Raw genomic sequence first — 17,500 nt, forward strand, 5'->3', positions numbered from 1 at the left:
GACTCTCTGGACAGAAAGCATGTGACCTATGAGGCCAAGAGAGCATTATCACATCATCACTAAATTTTGCAGACTCTGTGCTGACTGCGCTGTGGTATTTTAGTAAGCTGTAAATCAGTTCAGTGTCACATTGAATGCCTCGCAGTCAGTATGGACACACATTCCGCTGTATCAGACCAAAACCCGAACTTGAGCTTCACTGAATTTTTCTGATTTTCTTGGTTTCCCTGGATGTGGGCCTCCAGCAGAATGTTGCTGGGTGTTAAGAGTTATTATCCAGGGAGCGGGGAGACAGACGGAGGATGTTTGGCCGGGTTAGCACAGTGCCATGGAATCAGGGCGGTGACAGCCAGTCATTGTATTTCAACGATTGATGGTATCATGCTGTCACTGTGTCAGTGTTCGGAGCAGACCCACAGCAGATGCTGAGCAGATAAAACAGGCTTTGTCTCAGGAGATCCACACACTCGCACATGAATATGAGCAAAGACCCCATCAAAGAAAGCATTTCAGGTGAGGAGAAAGGGCAACATTGTACTAAGAGACAGTTTTATCTCCGGGAAAAGCTTTGTCATTGTGTTTTCAGATGAAGGAACAGAACTGGCATTGTGCACGATGAAACAAGAAAGCATTTCCTTTGAGTTAGAAAGCTGTTTATTGGTGAATAAACAAGCATAGAAATTGAGGTAGACGTATTCCTCATTGTGCTTGTAACGCTGCTGCAGGGAGTGTAATGTATTAGATTGTGCACCTGCAGTTCCCATCACACTCCATTTCTTCAGAAGGGGATTTTCATTATGGGAAGTTCACTTGGTGGGGAGCTGAAGATATTAGTCAGACAATGCATACAGACAATATCTCAATGAGGTGCATTCATGGTGTTGATATCGCAATGAGGAACCAGTCTCTGTTGTTGTTATCCAAGTTTATCTAGTTTCAAAGTCTATCCCTTCCAGTATTTTGCAGTGTGAAGCAGTGTTTCAGTAAAAGTTATGTGTTTCTTCTTATCTGTCCAAAAAGATATTAGTCACATGGCAACAGTAACGATGACTAAAGGAATGCCAGCAGAGTATGGAGGAGTGGAGGACACTGCTGGCGTGTGTGTGTTTGTGTGTATGTGTGTGTGTGTGTGTGTGTGTATGTGTGTGTGTGTGTGTGCGCGTGAGTGTTTTCATGCCTACTTGTGCACACATGAGCCTGTGTGTGTGCTGTCAGAACAGTAATTGGTTGATTCAGCCATTATGAATGTGTTCAGATTCCCATTTCCTGCTACAAGCCTAAAGCGTCCCATCTGCTTAACGCACCAATTTACTATCCTGTCTCATCTAGTGTCTCTCTCACTAAAACAATTCATAGCCAGCTAACAGTCAGAGGATTTTGTTCACTAATGGAATTTGTCCACTTAATAAACAAATCTGTCTAACTGCTTTTTCTGCATATTCTGCCAATTAAATCAAAAGTCTCTCCCTAGACCTTATTTGATTAAAGACTAAAATATATTTGAGAATATTGTTGTGATTCCTGAAATCTGTTCAGAATCTCTCTAGGTATTAATCTAATTAGTTTAATAATCCAGTCACTTAATAATGAATTCACTCTTTGATTATTAACAATAACCTATACTGTAGCCTATATTTTAATTGTGAATTGGTCAGCTAAGACCAGTAATTTAAGTTAAAGAAAAAGGAGGATGAACTATTAACTCATGGTGATAATAACAGCATAATCACCAACAACTTAAACAAAAGATATCATTGATGTCAGTCAGTCTTACACTTTTTAACTCTAATTGTAGCTCATAAATACTTACATTAGCTTGAAAAGCAGGGTTAGCTTTGTTCATTTGAACATGGGACATTAGGTAGGTTTAACCTCTGCTATATCCTTGGCTAAGACCCAAACACTGGCTACCTGACAAAGAGGGAAAAGCCCCGGTCAATTCTATCACTGGTCATACACACAGTGACACACACTGATATTTGATCACTTTGCTGCTCACTTGCGAAGTCATATTTGTTAATAGGTGGGGTGATTGTACATGGGGAAAAGATAGCATTTTTTATTTCTTATTAGCTTTATTGTAGCATTTAGTGATGTTGTGTATTGTGTCTCAAGTGTGTGTTGTTGCTGTGACAATTGAAATTCTCTCTGGCATAAACACAATACCTACAGTATCTGTTTATCTATTTGGCAACACATATTTGGGAATTGGCTGTGTCCAGGGACATGATGAGTCCCTGAGCAGGTTTTGTTTATCTAAGAGACTGAAGAGTGCACAGCCATTCTCCCTCACCAGCTCGTCTGAATTCAGTGTCACTTCAGCACGTTTAAAGCACTGTTATGCTAACATTGTTTGAGAAACGTTATTTACAGAAGTCAAGAGCTTCCCCAGCTTCCCTTCACCTAAGCGGGCCGTCGGGGTTCACTGCAGATTCATCAGGAGGAACACACTGTGTAGATTTGCCTAATCACCAGATGCCTGCTCGCTAATGCATAATGCATCAGACTGTTATTACCAGTCTGCAGGGAAAACACAGCAGTGATTTACATTAATATTTAATCAAGCCACTCTGACATCAAAGTCTTAATGGAGGAGACCCTGTGCACGTGTGTGTGTGTGTGTGTGTGTGTGTGTGTCTGCATTAATGAAGTAGACCCCGGTGCCCGGTTGCTTGGCCTCTATCAGGGTATCAGGTGGAGAGGTGATAATAGTGTGTTAAGTTAGTTTTATCTCAAAGGACAGACAGACAGAATAACAAGCACACAGGCAGACAGACAGACTTTGAAAACAATCTCATGAATAAAGGTTTTTAATAGAAAATAGAAAAGCCCTTGGCCCTTTGTGGCATGCAAGGCAAAGGCTTTTCTCACAGACAAAGAGACTATAGAAGCATAAAAGTCAACTGATGACACAGTTGGTTTGAAAGGTGTTTGCTGGTTTGTGTTCTCTGTTTCTCTCTGTGTTTCTCTTTCTGTTTCTCTCTATTTTTCAGTCTCTATTTTTCTGTCTGTATGAATGACACAACAGATATATTTGTCAACAGTAGTATATCAAACTCCTGTCTTGTTTGTACCAGCAGCCTATGAAATACATCTGAGAGAGAACAAAAGCAACTGAAATCTGAACTATACTCCATCAGAAACTCATCCTGCTCTAAACCAACTAGTTATGTACTGTAAATATTCCTACCACAAAACCAGAAAAAAAAAATTGACATCTTGCACCTTCTATACCATGATGTTAGAATGTGACAGTTAAAGAAGATGAATCCTTAGCTGTTCTTCATAGGGATCAACTGCTATGGGTTTCTGAAAAACCAAAACCTATATCAATATTAGACTGAAGTCGCAGATAGCAGATATTTTGTGCCAATAATCATTATCTTTAAATTTGACATTTCATGACAAACAATTACAAGTATTCACTTTCACCAAAAATGTTTATCCCTGGCAGGTTGGAAAAGCCTCCTAAACAGCATTTAGACCATATGACACTAAATCTCTCCATTGAAACCCATGAAAAGGCAGGATCACCCACCTATTTAATTTTGGGATACATTAGGCCTTTAAATGAAGAAATAATTTACAAAAAACACAATTAAACATTTAAATGAATAAATGAGAGAAATGTGCAAAAAATATAAGATTTCAGTCAGGGAGGAACCGCCATCATAACAGTTTACAGTACTGACTGGCCGATATCCAGTATTTAGTAAAAGGCCAATATCGGCCTGATGTATCAGTTTGCCGATATATCAGTCTAACTAGCTGTTTGAAACCCACACGTCTAACAGCATCTCTCTCTCTCTCTCTCTCTCTCTCTCTCTCTCTCTCTCTCTCTCTCTTCACCAGATGACAGTGCATCAGCGGCCAGCAGTATGGAGGTGACTGACCGCATCGCCTCCCTGGAGCAGCGGGTCCAGATGCAGGAGGACGAGATCCAGCTGCTGAAGTCCGCGCTGGCCGACGTGGTGCGCAGGCTCAACCTGTCTGAGGAGCAGCAGGCCATGGGCACGCGCAGGGGGCCCACCAAAGGTAACACACGCATGTACAGTGGCAAGCGTCATACATCATGAATCTGTCTTTCCAGCGGCCACTGCAGATGATTCTTTTACAAATGTTTTTTTTCTTCTGGGAGCTGAAAGGAGAACGATAAATGAGTTTTTCCATCAGTTGTTCTTGGGTATGGAGCAGCAGTGTCGCAGTTCTGTTGCATGAAACATATGCAGTTAAAGTGGGACTTCTATGATGACTACACATACACACAGACACATGCATTCACACACACACACACACACACACACACACACACACACACACACACACACACACACACACACACACTGGGTTACACAAGTATACACACACATCCTTGGAGGCATCCTTTCTCTTTCTTTTTCCATTTCATTCTCTCTACCCTGATGATGATTCCTTCAAATCCCACTTATTTTCTTTCCTCTGGCTGACTAGTTATGAATCTTCTTTTCCTCTCCCTCTCCTGGACTGTGTTGTTTTGTTGAATGTATTGTACTGTATGTGCCTATGTGTGTAGACCCAGCTTTGATGAGAAAGTCTCCCTCAGCAGACAGCAATGTTGGGAAGCCAGGTAGGCCGACTGTGTAGTTTGTCCCCACTAACCGGCCTGGTGTCGTGTATCCAACCCTACAGAGCACAGTCCAGTCACTGCCTGCCGGCCTTGGGTCATATACTGTCTGTTCCTCTAGGAAGCACACAATACTGTCAGTACTGCACTGCCTGAGGTCAATGTACTGTGATCATTGAGAGAGTCTCAAGAGTCCAAGAGCTAAATGCATAGCTAATAATATTAATGTGATACCAAACACATTCAGGCAGGTTCAGCAACACTTTTCAGTGACAAATAAACTGTGGTTATTGAGTATGTGCTGCTAAACATCTTTACACATTATGTGTGTGTTTACCTCGGTGTATGCAACCAGACAATTGTAAAAGGAAAAATCCACCCTAAAACACACTATGCCTTGCTTTTCTAGGCCAAATTTGTTGCTTGGTGGTGTATTTTGCTTATTCCTGTGCATAACTGGCCAAATGTAGACAATGTGATGTCATGTTGAGATATTTCCAGTGCAGCTACAATGGAGTTCAATAGCAGAAAATCGTATCTAAAACCTCAACAGTAAACGTCAGGTTTTGGTGTCAGTCCCTCAGAATCAAAGAGCAAGAGCTTCTTTCTAGACTCCATTTTGCACCGATATTCAACAGTCATACAAGGAGAAATCTATAGTAGAAGGGGAAGAGACATCAATTTCTCCATGGACAATAGCTTCAATAGACCAGAATGCAATGCAGTGACAAGGCATATTGTGCTTTGAGTAAGAGGTGCGACTCTTGCTTTTTCTCTTGACTGGAAAAAACTCTCACTGTCCCCCGCTGACTGTGCTATCACTATCGCTATTGTTCTCTCCACCTACACATATAACCCACAGCTGGATGCAACAAGTTCACACCTTTTCTCTGGGGGTTGAAGAAAAATATCTGAAGGGATCAAATGTAGGAATTCACTAACTGAAGGAGAAGTAGACGGAGCAGGTTGAGGGAAAGTGGGTACGGCAAAAAAGTAAATTGCCACACTTCATAATAAAATAACTCCTGGAATGCACTGAGCATCATAACTGGATGATGAAGAGTGTCTGTGGGTGGATTTTTCCTTAGTTTTGTTATGGTGGTTTTATTATGCGATGATTCTGCATGTCACCACAGTGGGGCTAAATGTATGGATTTTCGGATGAAAGTGTGTTTGATGCAATTTGTCTTTCATGTAGCCCGTTCGCCCCACAGGCTGATGAACCTTGCATGTGAAATCAAGCGCACCTCCCGTATTTTATGTCCTCAAACGTACATGCGAGGGATGAAACAGACACAGATTATGATTCGGAGCTGCTCCCAGTTTTCGGTCCCCTGAGTGATTGTGGATGGATGGAGTTTCAGTGTGAGTGTGTTTGATGTTGGGAGCTGGAGGATGACTCAGTGCTGCGGGACGACAGCAGCCTGGCTCTATTAAAGCACTAGATCTGCTTCAGAGAGCTTAACCCATACACACACACACACACATTCTCCACATGGGCGCTCATGCAAATATATGGGTGCAAAGACACAAATGCATGTACAGTATAGCATGTGCAGGTTCACACACACACACACACACACACACACACACACACACACACACACACACTCACACACACACACACACACACACAAGTGCAGGCACACTCACACACCTGCAAGTACACACTGACACGCAGCCACATTGCACATACACTAATCCCTCTCTCACTGTTTCTTTTCTTTCTGCCTGGTACCACACACTGTCTGATCTAATTGTGATGTGTCTTCTGTATGCACACACACACACACACACACACACGCACACACACACACACACACACACACACACACACACATGCCAGCCAGCCAGACAAGCCCAGAATAACAAACCCATGCAGCAGCTTTATCTGCAGTGATAAATATTTAATACACACTGTTCCATCCAGCAGACACACACATTCACTCACACACATGCAGACACACACACACACACACACACACACACGCATATGCACACACATTGCTCCTTTATCTGTAATGTAGTATTTACGCTGCAATGGTAACTGGGGTTGTAATTTTGTTAGCATGGAGAAGAGGGAGTGTATGTACATTTGTGTGTGTGTGTGTGTGTGTGTGTGTGTGTGTGTGTGTGTGTATGTGTGTAGGTGTGTGTGTAGGTGTGTGTGTGTGTGTGTGTGTGTGTGCACACGCACTTTAGGCCAGTCAATCCACTTAGAGGAAGGAGTCAATTTTCTTCACAGTCATTGATCTTTATTAGCCCCTTAATCTTACAAGCGATTTGTGAGAATCATCAAACATCGTTTTAACAAAGTCTGAGCAGAAAGATTCTTTTCAAGCTTTGTGGAAAAACAGACATCTGAGCCATGCAGACTTTTAAAAAGAGAGGAAACATTCAGCAGAAAGTCTTTGCTGTTAATTAAGATTAGGGTTATCTTTCTCTTATGTAGAAAGGTCATATGCTGCTTCTGGTTTTACTCATATGAGATCTACTGTTCAATTATCAATTTAGAGTGTGCTAGCATTACAGATGTGAGATATTGTGTGTTCAGCATCTTTCCCATACATACATACATCCTTTCTGACCAAAGTAACTGCTCACTAGCTGATGTTACTGTAGTGATGATACAGCAGCTGACACACTGATACTTGCTGAATACCACTCTCTTTCTGAACATGGCCCCCCTGCTGTCATTTCTCTTCCAGCCAGGCCAATGATTGCCACCCTGCCGTTACGACCCACGGTAAACAACGGGACGGTCCTACCAAAGAAAGGCAGCGGCACTCTGCCCTCCCCGTCTGGATCTGGATCCAGGAAGGACTCCACCATGCCAGCCAACAAGAGGTGAGAAGACATTTAATGTAGTGAAATTAACACTTTAATCTAAGCCACTTAAATAGTCATGGTGTTGTGCTGTGCTGTCTTCTGCTCTCCAGTTCTCTGTATTCTATTCTACTCTACTGTATTATCTAGGCTTTAAACTAAGCTATGCACATTTGTAGGGAAATTGCAATTAAAAAGGTAATAGAAAGATTTATGGTACAGCTTTATGTCACTGTTTTCTTTGCTGTGAATGCCAAAAGTAACTGTCTTCAGAGTGGATGTTGTAGTGTAGTGTTGGCTTCCTCAGGTCTTGTTAACACCAGATAACTACAGTACATTTAGACTTTGTTTTATTAGCCAGGCTTGGATTTGCACAGAGCCATAAAGACTGAGCTGTATCAGCCTTATAAGGAAGTAATATCATGTATATATATATATATATATACATATATATATATATATATATATAATGTGATTTACTACCCATAGGTATCTACCTGGATGTCGTTTTTTCTGTTAAATGAATTTTCCACACAAATTCCATCTGTTGACATTATCATGTCAAATCGAACAGAATGTTTAATTTCTCTCCAGACATCTGTCTTGTCCTGTCCTGTCTGTCTGTGCCATATCTGATAATCCCAGTCATAAATCTTCCTATCTGATGGCTTTTTCTCAGACAAAGGCATTGACATTTAACATGGCTGATAAACAGTGAAACAGTGTTGCCTCTGCTCCTCTGTCGTGACATTCAGTTTCGGGTGATTGTGTGTGTGTGTGTGTGTGTGTGTGTGTGTGTGTGTGTGTGTGTGTGTGTGTGTGTGTGTGTGTGTGTGTGTGTGTGTGTGTGTGTGTGTGTGTGTGTGTGTGTGTGTTCATATGCATGTGGAGCGCAGGTTATCAATCTTGTCTGTCGGGGACAATAGCTGTGTCCCCATTTCTCTGGTTATGCCTGGACTCATGTTATAATCAGATGATCCTATAGAGTCACCAGGGACCATTTCTATCCCAAAGAGCTGTTCAATCAATAGATATAGTTGCACAGTGAGATATGGTGAGATACACCAAGCAAGCCACGTCAATATCAGTGCAGGAAATGTCATTCGTTCTTGTGTTTTTCCTTCTTGTCCATTGGGACTACTGGAGCCTATTAAAGGCTGAAATTGTCTGTCTGTAAACAGAAGCCTCAGTAATTGGCTTCTCCCTTTGTAGCCATTGATATTCATATGAATGTTTATCTTTCTACTTAATGGTTTTTTGGGCCTTTGAACTTGTGCTCAAACAGCATTTGACCTTTCCTTGGCTTGTTTGGCACTTAATAGGCTATTACTAGTGTTGTGTTTGGATGTGAAATAAGCTTATGAACTAGCTTTTATTGTGCTGTGCTGAATGGAGTTTTTTTATATTGACTTAATAGGATGAGCTTAAAAATCTTCCAGCACATACAAGTGTATTCACACACACACACACACACACACACACACACACACACACACACAGCGAGAGGTTAATTCTCAAATCAAGAGGCAATCAGTGCAGATGGTTAATCAATCCAGATCCACACCTCCTTGAAGGAATTAATGGTTTTGAAACAATCGAGTTATAACTTGAGTGATTATTCATCAGTCCTCTCCTGTGTATCTCTGCATGCTGTCTGTGTTTCTCTGTCCCATCCTCCCTGTCTTGCATGTCTCATGTCTTGTGTTGTGTCTCTGTCCTTTCCAACTGTGATGCTATATCCTGTTTATGTCCTGTCCACCTACAATGTGCCGTCCTGCCAGTCTGTCCAGTCTGTCCTGTGTGTCTGGCTCAGCCAGAATTCTCTACCTGCCCCTCAGGTGAGAGTGTCACCAAATACATTGTTGGTCACACTATAACATGATCACCGCATCACAGCTAGCATGCACGCTCTGTAACACTAAGCATCATCTTCAGCTATCACCCATTCCCTAAATCAGATCACTGAATTGCTTGAAACTGAATAATTGGTCATTATCTACATATTATATGCAAGTGCAAGCAAATATCTGATGCAATGTCATCATTAATTTGCCATTTACCATTTCTATCATCAATAACATTCACTGTGTGCTGTTTAAACCAACATGCCCTGGGACAGTGTTTGTGTAGTTCGGTGTCTCTGCCTGTGGATTGGTCACAGTTCCACCAGTGTTGGCATACACATAACAGACTTCCCCAATACCCTGTGGCCCAATTACTATGTTTCCTCATGGGATAACACAGCATACAACACTATGCTGTCTCTCTTTCACTCTCTCTCTCTTTACCAAACAAACACACACACTCACTAAAATGCCCCTGAAGGGATAACGGCCAGCAGCCAATTGCAGGATTTGAATAGACTTTTCTCCCATAGGGTGGATTAGGTGTGACTGGGCCTACTAGCCTTTGGATTGCTGATGGGGCCTTTTCTTTGTGTGAACAGGCAGGCTGTCTGCACCACTGACATGTAGGTCTGCACAGGTTCTGTTAGAGCGTCTACTCCAGTGCCGTAGTCATGATCTCCACAATAGAGGAATCACAGTGGAATAAAGAGGGAGAGAAAGTGAAAGGGAAAAAAGGAAATGTATCACCTTGTCTCTTTCTATCACTCTCTCTCTCTCCCCATGTCTTTATCTCCTCCTCTGCTCCTCTGCCACCAATTCTCCCTGACAGCGCTATAAAGATTCACACAATATAATACTTGTAAAAATGACTGGCAATATTGTGATCTATGCATGCTATAGACGCATCTGGTGTATTGATGGTTTTGCCATTGAAAGTACTTGAGAGCTGAGAGCATCATGGAAATATTGAAACGGTTAAGAATAAATCTTCCAGGAACATCTTTTAATATGAATGCTGTTCCTTGGATGAGATCTTTACTGGAGAGCATTTTTAGATAAGCAGCGTCAGGTAGTTTCATGACCTATTTCTCTTACCTCCCCATTTTCCACTGTTTCTCTCTCTCTCTCTCTCTCTCTCTCTCACAGCACTGTGAGGAGAGCCAATTCAAACGAGCATGTGGGAACTCTGACGCGGAAAGACTCGGGCGACTCTAAGGGCAACCGAACCCGCGCCGGGTCCACCGGCAGCAATTCCAGTGGCAAGAGAAGTGACAGGTAACACATGACAGTGACAGGCGGGCCTCATGGCCAATCAGGTTCCCTCATTCAGTGGCACACATTAATCTTCATAGTCACTGACACTTTCTGTCCAGCCAAAACAGGAAGCTATGTTTTTTAAACTGTGGTTTTGCAGCTTTTTGATGAAACTGGTTTATTTGTTTTTTCCAGTTTGACACACCAGGTAGCTGCAGTTTGTAAAATTCATTGCTCACCTAATAAAAACATAACAAAGATGTAGTTATCAAGGAAACAGATTAAGAGATAGTTTGTCTGGAGGGGGAATACTGAGTGACAGCTGTCTGTTTACCCATTTACTTTGCAGCAAACAGAGGGATCCTGTGTTCAATGCAGGTAAGAACCAGAGGCACTTTTGCCCAACAGCTATGGTGGTGATACAACCTACTCAGAGCAATTATATACCAGACGCTCAGTGGCTCCCTGTGTGAGTTACAGGTCAATGCATTTCTGAGGAATACTCTCAAAATATCGAATTACTTATTTGCTTTTTGTATATTTCCAAAACCACGTAGTACCATGAAGTTCAATAGATGCTTTATTGCGTATTGAACAAAAGCATGGTGCATATTTTTAAATCTATCAGTGCCTTGTCCTGTTTTCTGCACACAGAGGACCACTCACAGCTACTCTATATGATATTGTGTCTTAAATATCTGTCAAAACATTCATCCTTCCCATCATCCACTCCTTCACAAGTAACCAATCCATTTCATCCTTCTCCACATACTCATATCCAATCTTCCATTCATCATTTCTTTAAGCTCTGTGTACATTGTTTGAGTTGAACTTATGATTTTCACTACAAATCCAATAAATTTTTATTTCAATGCAAAAAAAACCCTGTAAACACTGACTATCAGCTGTCTTACAGACAGAACAGCACAACCATGGCAGAATAGGTTTTGCTCATCATTTCTCCTGTCTTCTTGACAGTTTGTTTTCGGTAGTTGTTGTGATAGTTGGAGCGGAGACATACAACACAGAAATTAAAGTAGGATGAGCTGTGATGTGTAGCATCCAGCTGTCCGTCTGTGGTGTTTCCAGCACCATGCACAAGACACGAGAACCATCTCACACAGTTTAGTCTTTAAAGAATGGAAAGAAGGAAACCCATGGTAACAAGACAATACTACTGAACATGAAATGAGATGAGTATTGATCAGAATTTTTTATCTCCAACGCGTTATTGATTTCTGTGTAAATGGAACTGCTGTTTTCATTTGGTTTATTCACCTGGCTCCGGCTTGCTTCAGTCCAGCTTAGAGCCTAATAAAACTTAGCCAGACTCCTCAGACTCCAACTCAGCCAGAAGCATTTTGCAAGGATAAAGTGGTGCGAGCACAAGGCTGGCTGACCCACTCCATCTAATAAACCGCCCATTTAGCTTGATGACTGATTCTAGCTGACCCACATATAAACATATAAGACTAATAGATGCTACTCGTAAGTTAGTACTGCAAACTCTAAAAATCAGATTACAAGCTACAACTGTTAGTGTAATTGATAATGTTGTAGCCTCAGTAATAAATCACATTATCATGTGACTCTGCTTGTGTCTGGCTTCTTTCCTCTGTAAGCTCCCTCTACATTTAATATAAATGGTCTTTGATTATCACTAAGCCCGTTGCTATCTGACATGGGATGCTGACGATTAGGGTAAAATGCACTACAGGGATAATTAGTACATCGCTTATTGGACATTTGAATTAATTATAGACCTATAATCTGCTGTAAAGCTGCATGGTCAGGGCAGTGCCAGGGACATAAACTACCACTAGAACACAGCAAACCAATAGAAATGGATAATTAGAACAGTAACTCCTGTCAATATTATGCTTGCCTGCAACACATGAAGTGATTGCATGCAAAGTGGTTGGTTTGATGCAATAAAATCCAATATTTTGCAATATATTGCTCTGTACTTCACCTTTAGCTGCAAGCCTTTAGCTGCAAGTCTGGTTGCTTTGTCAGCCATGAACATTATGAACAGCAGTCGATGCCAGTAGCTGCTAGAGAAATGATCAAACTCTCAGGTCAATCAGAAATGCTTAGTCTGCTCATTTGCAACAGTGAAACAATCAGCTAAGTGATTTTCCTTATAGAGAGGTGACCTGAGGAAAACAGTCCAGTAAGTAAAAATTTCAACACTTGCCTGCCATATAGGAACAGAGGAAGGAATACCATCACACAGGAAATGTGCGTTGATTAATTAAGACCATTAAGGATGGAGGCCGCTACTCATTAACACCAGGAAACAGGAACTGAGCGTTTATTAGGACAGACCAGGAAGTGAGGAAGCCATCTCACCCCTCACCTGGTGCTTCTGTCTCTCTCTGTGACCTTTACAAGGGATGCGACGCGTGACCCACTGCAAAGGTAGGCGGCCCCCCCCCCCCCCCCCCCCTTCCCCAACGCCCCGGGGCCTCCACAGCTCTCTGAACATTGCAGCACTCACAAGGCCCTTAGATGCATTTTGACTGCAGAACATTGCCTCTGCTCTGAACTATAGGCTGGAGCAAAGAAAGAGATTTTGATGTGAAATTCCAGTTCATATCTAAATTAATCCTCTTTTGATTTTCCTCCATAAACAAACCTTGGTTTACATATCAAGGAAATTGGCACTGGCTTTAGTGATTTCTATTGTTGCAATGAACAGGGAGCTGTCAAGACAGGGGCAGGAATGGGTCGACAGTGTGTGTGTGTGTGTGCGCTAGTTACCCCCCCTTATGTTTTTTTGAGACCGAACTAATACACACACGCATACCTACCACCTAACCCACACTGAGAGGCGTGTCGAAGCGTGCGGCTGATTGCAGTGGTTGCAGTGCACTTGTGTGTGTCACCACAGTTGTTATTTAACTGTGGATGAAACTGCTGCTTCTCTAGATGTCTGTGTGTGTCTGTGTGTGTTTGCTCACAGCTCCACTTCGCACTTGGGCATTTAGTCTCTGTCACCATAGTAACAACACAAAGAGTTCTGACACTTGCTTCCTCGCAGTCGCTTTGAGTTTTCTCCAAACTCTTAAATCCTCTGATCTGAGATCCCTCGCTTCAGTTCAGAGCAAGTAGATTTGCCGCTGCTCTTATTATCTTCCTCTCGCAGAATGAATATTTACATTAGAAACACATTCAGTGTGGGTTTTTTTTTTTCACCTTTATTTATTCAGGGGGAGTTTCTATTGAAGTCTGTTTGATTTTGCTGCTTGCATTTTTTTCTCACATGGTCTGGAGCGTCATCTGTTTTATGTAGTTGCCTGCAGCTAATTATTCACAAAGCTGCCTAAAATAAAAAAAAGGCTGGAATAAAATCCATAGTGATTTCCTCACAGATCCATGGTTGTTTACTCAGTCTTGGTAAAAGCAGTCTTAATTCTTTAAACAGCCATTTTCTAAGATATAATTGGGATATTTTGTATTTGATAAGAACAGAATCTCGACTAGGGAAGGAGGCTCTTGCTAGAGACTGTACAATGTTGATATTATAACAGACTTTTTAATTATTCTATAACACCACAAATCACATTAAATATTTGTTTGGTGATGAACCATCAACATGTCTAAGGAGTCACTACCTGTAGTTCCCTTTTGATAGCTCGTCTCTTGCCAGTCTTGTGTCGTGGTGGCTATTCAGAATGTTCAGTAACACAAAACAAAACCAGCTATTACATCTCTCTAACTTAAATTATTCTGCCCAACCTCCTCCACCCTTTACGCTCCTTCGCCCTGTTTGCCCCGGACCCCTCCACCACCCCCTGTCTCCCATGGGCTCTGTGTCTCCCCACCCATCTACAATAGTCACAGTACAGATTTACCTCAGCCGCTCTGCCAAACGGACCGGACCCGGCGGCCCCGGGGCCTCGGCTGTAGTGGCCCGTTCAGCCTCCAACCCCCGCCAATCCCCAGACAGCAGCAGGGCCAGCGTGGCCAGTAGGGGCGGCGCTGCCAAGACGCCAGCGGTCAGAAAGACCCCGAGTTTTACCCTCCAGCTGAGGAAGTCGGGGAGTCTGACGTCGCACTCTCCCCTCAATACGCCCAGCTACCGCAGCCCCATCAAGTCTCCTAGCCAGTACTTCCAGATTTGCTACTAAGCTAACCAAAGAAGCAGGTTACATGTCAGTCTGTCAGGAGGTGACGGGTTCTTGGTTTTCCATTTAAACTTAACAAAATAAGAGCCCACACTCAGTTTGCTCAGACACATACATTTATTCCAATTAGCAAACAAGTAATATATGCTCTTGCAAATGGGCAAATATTCAAATGTGTTGGACAAATGTCAACAGAGGATCAAAGTCAGCTTGTTGGCATGGAAAGATTGCATTTGTGATGGTGAAGAGTAGGAGAGTAGGTTAATTTGACATTTGTATATAACATCATCTTATGAGGTTAAAAGGCCTGCTGTTGTCACTGAGTTTCATATTTCCTCTCTAACAAGAGAAGTCATATTGAGATGGCAGGTTTTTTAGTGTTACTTCATGAATATAATAATAAAACAAGTTCCCAGTCACAACAGACAAGCTCAACCCCACCTACCAGGTCAGGAAGGCAGGGGAATATTCAGCTATATTCATTACTATACTGGCAAATATTCTCCTTTCCTAATGGAAACATTTGCAGACATGAATGGTACATTTTTTGTTATGGTTCCCTTGATGTTTTCTGCATGGTTTGTTTTTTCAATATTAGCATGTTTTAAACCCATTTTATGCCTCATTATTCCATTTTTTTTTTTTTTAGCTTGGATCTGTGTTTTTTTCCATAATAATTCCATTGCTCTGCTTGTGTCTGCATTTTATGTCGGTTAACCTGAGCTATAACCTGAATATTTATCAGCTGTGACAGTTCATAACATTGCAAACTGTTTGCAGTTAATTTTGCACCCTTTGTTGTTATAAGAATGTATGTGAATTGACTAATAAAGTCAGTGAAAAAGCTGATTTGTTTGTGTTGGCAAATTCTGTCATTCATCGTCTTCACCTGAGTCATTCTCATCATCACTGTAAAATATTCTTCATCACTGAATTACCTGCCTCTCCCTTTCCATTATCCTCTAATTTTGTCATATATGAACTTTCAAATGACATTCTACATTCCCAACCTTGTCATTCACCTCTCATCTCATGTGATTAACATGTAATAACACATTGTATTATTCTTCAAATGTCATATTATTGCTTTAACACCTTGCATACTGCAATACACTGTAGAAAGAAAGTAACAATGTAATACCATGAAAATGAATGACATGGCATAATCTCACTAATCACTCATATTTCTCTCTATGCATATTATGTCTACTGACTGACCATTTCTGTTGCTTTTTCCAGAGGAAGGTTATGTGAAAATGTATTTGAAGGGTCGTCCCATCACCATGTACATGCCCAAAGAGCTGGTGGACAGCTACTGCCTGGAGGCCCGAGCCGACCTGCCCAGCAACAAGCTCAAACTGGACTGGGTGTATCCTTTACCGCTCTTTATGGTACATTTTCCATCAAACAAGTGGATACAGAGATTTGATTATATTAATATCACTTTTTATTCTATTGTAAAGATGATTGCCATGCAGAAGTTATTGCATCCTGTAGCAATAATGAATACTTTTTTGAATTACGTCTTATTGGAAAAAATAAACAAATGGTGTGCTTGTGATGTGCTTATATCTTATAACCTGTAAAATTCTACCTCAATTAAATTTTTTGGTACAGGGATTTTTATTTATTTATGTATTTTTTTTTAGAAAGAAGTTCTAATGCAATCCTCGTTCTGGTTTGAAAAGTTTTGAAAAGTAATCTCCTCTGGAAAGGAGATCCAGATTGGCCTGTGATGCAGTTAAGAGAGGAAGCTATGAGTGCGTCGTCTCCTCTCCCTGCATGTCAGAATAGATCTGCTCAGATGTTCATTTTCACTGCATAGAGCTGCCGCAGTCGCAGCCGGGCTCCGCTCTCTGCAGCCGCATCCAGTAATAACCTGAACACAGCTGGCAGACTGAGGCTCATCCAGCCAGCGGCTCCTCTTGTGCTATTTGATTTTTCATGATTTTCATGTGTTCTCTTCTTTCTTCATTTCTTTCTTGCTTTCTTGCTTTCTTGCTTTCTTGCTTTCTTGCTTTCTTGCTTTCTTTCTTGCTTTATTGCTTTCTTTCTTGTTTGCTTTCTTGCTGTCTTGCTTTCTTGCTTTCTTTCTTCTTTGTTTTCCTGCTTTCTTGCTTTTTTGCTTTCTTGCTCCCTCTCTGTCTTATCGCTTATAAGAGATGAAGGAATGAGTGTGTTGTTCAGTCTAGCAGAGACCTAAAGGGATAACACTGTAAGGAAAACAAAGAAAAGATGAAATGGAATTTGAGAAGAAAAACACCAATCTTATCTTTGCCATGAAATGGCAACACACACACACACGCACACACAGTCCCAACTCAGATACGTCACGGTAAACTTTAGCGACGAGAGAAGCAATATAAACGTGGGCTGTGTATCTTAAATCCACTATGAATTGGACTGCACTTCAATAGGATTACGGATGGATTATATTTGGATTCATGAATAGGATAGAAGCGTCCACATGGTAGATAAAATGATTTTATGTTGCAGTCACTGTCTTTTTCTTGTTGCTGACCTTCAGCATATTCAGTTGGATGTAGACAGATTCTCTTTTCACCCTTTAGACGCTGTTTTTTTTTTCCTTGACCATCTAAATGTCCAGCTATGGTTACCGTGGTCGAGACTGTCGCTCCAACCTTTATCTGTTGCCTACTGGGGAAACGGTGTATTTCATCGCCTCGGTGGTAGTTCTGTACAACGTGGATGAACAGCTGCAGAGACACTACACTGGACACACAGACGACATCAAATGGTGAGAGACATACATCTACTCACATATATTATACACACAATTACAAAATAGACAGCTCTCTCTCTCTGTCACACAGACACAC

The 17,500-nt window shown here is 41.6% G+C and overlaps 1 protein-coding gene across 1 annotated transcript in view; it reads left to right on the forward strand.

Annotated features, from left to right (window-relative positions):
* Positions 1-17,500, forward strand: part of eml1 (EMAP like 1) — a gene marked incomplete at its 3' end in the record, with an annotated part of 36,150 nt that overhangs the window by 13,898 nt on the left and 4,752 nt on the right. Inside the window, exons 2-8 of the mRNA XM_071535978.1 lie at positions 3,853-4,035; positions 7,312-7,450; positions 9,211-9,267; positions 10,423-10,551; positions 10,880-10,908; positions 15,900-16,029; positions 17,269-17,418. Coding sequence (XP_071392079.1) covers positions 3,853-4,035; positions 7,312-7,450; positions 9,211-9,267; positions 10,423-10,551; positions 10,880-10,908; positions 15,900-16,029; positions 17,269-17,418 — 817 coding nt within the window. The remainder of the gene's footprint in view (positions 1-3,852; positions 4,036-7,311; positions 7,451-9,210; positions 9,268-10,422; positions 10,552-10,879; positions 10,909-15,899; positions 16,030-17,268; positions 17,419-17,500) is intronic.

This window comes from Centroberyx affinis, unplaced genomic scaffold, assembly GCF_046629955.1.
Source record: "Centroberyx affinis isolate AG114_WGS23_722 - 3 ecotype Tasmania unplaced genomic scaffold, CSIRO-AGI_Caff_v1 ptg002804l_1, whole genome shotgun sequence".
Taxonomy (NCBI): Eukaryota; Metazoa; Chordata; class Actinopteri; order Beryciformes; family Berycidae; genus Centroberyx; species Centroberyx affinis.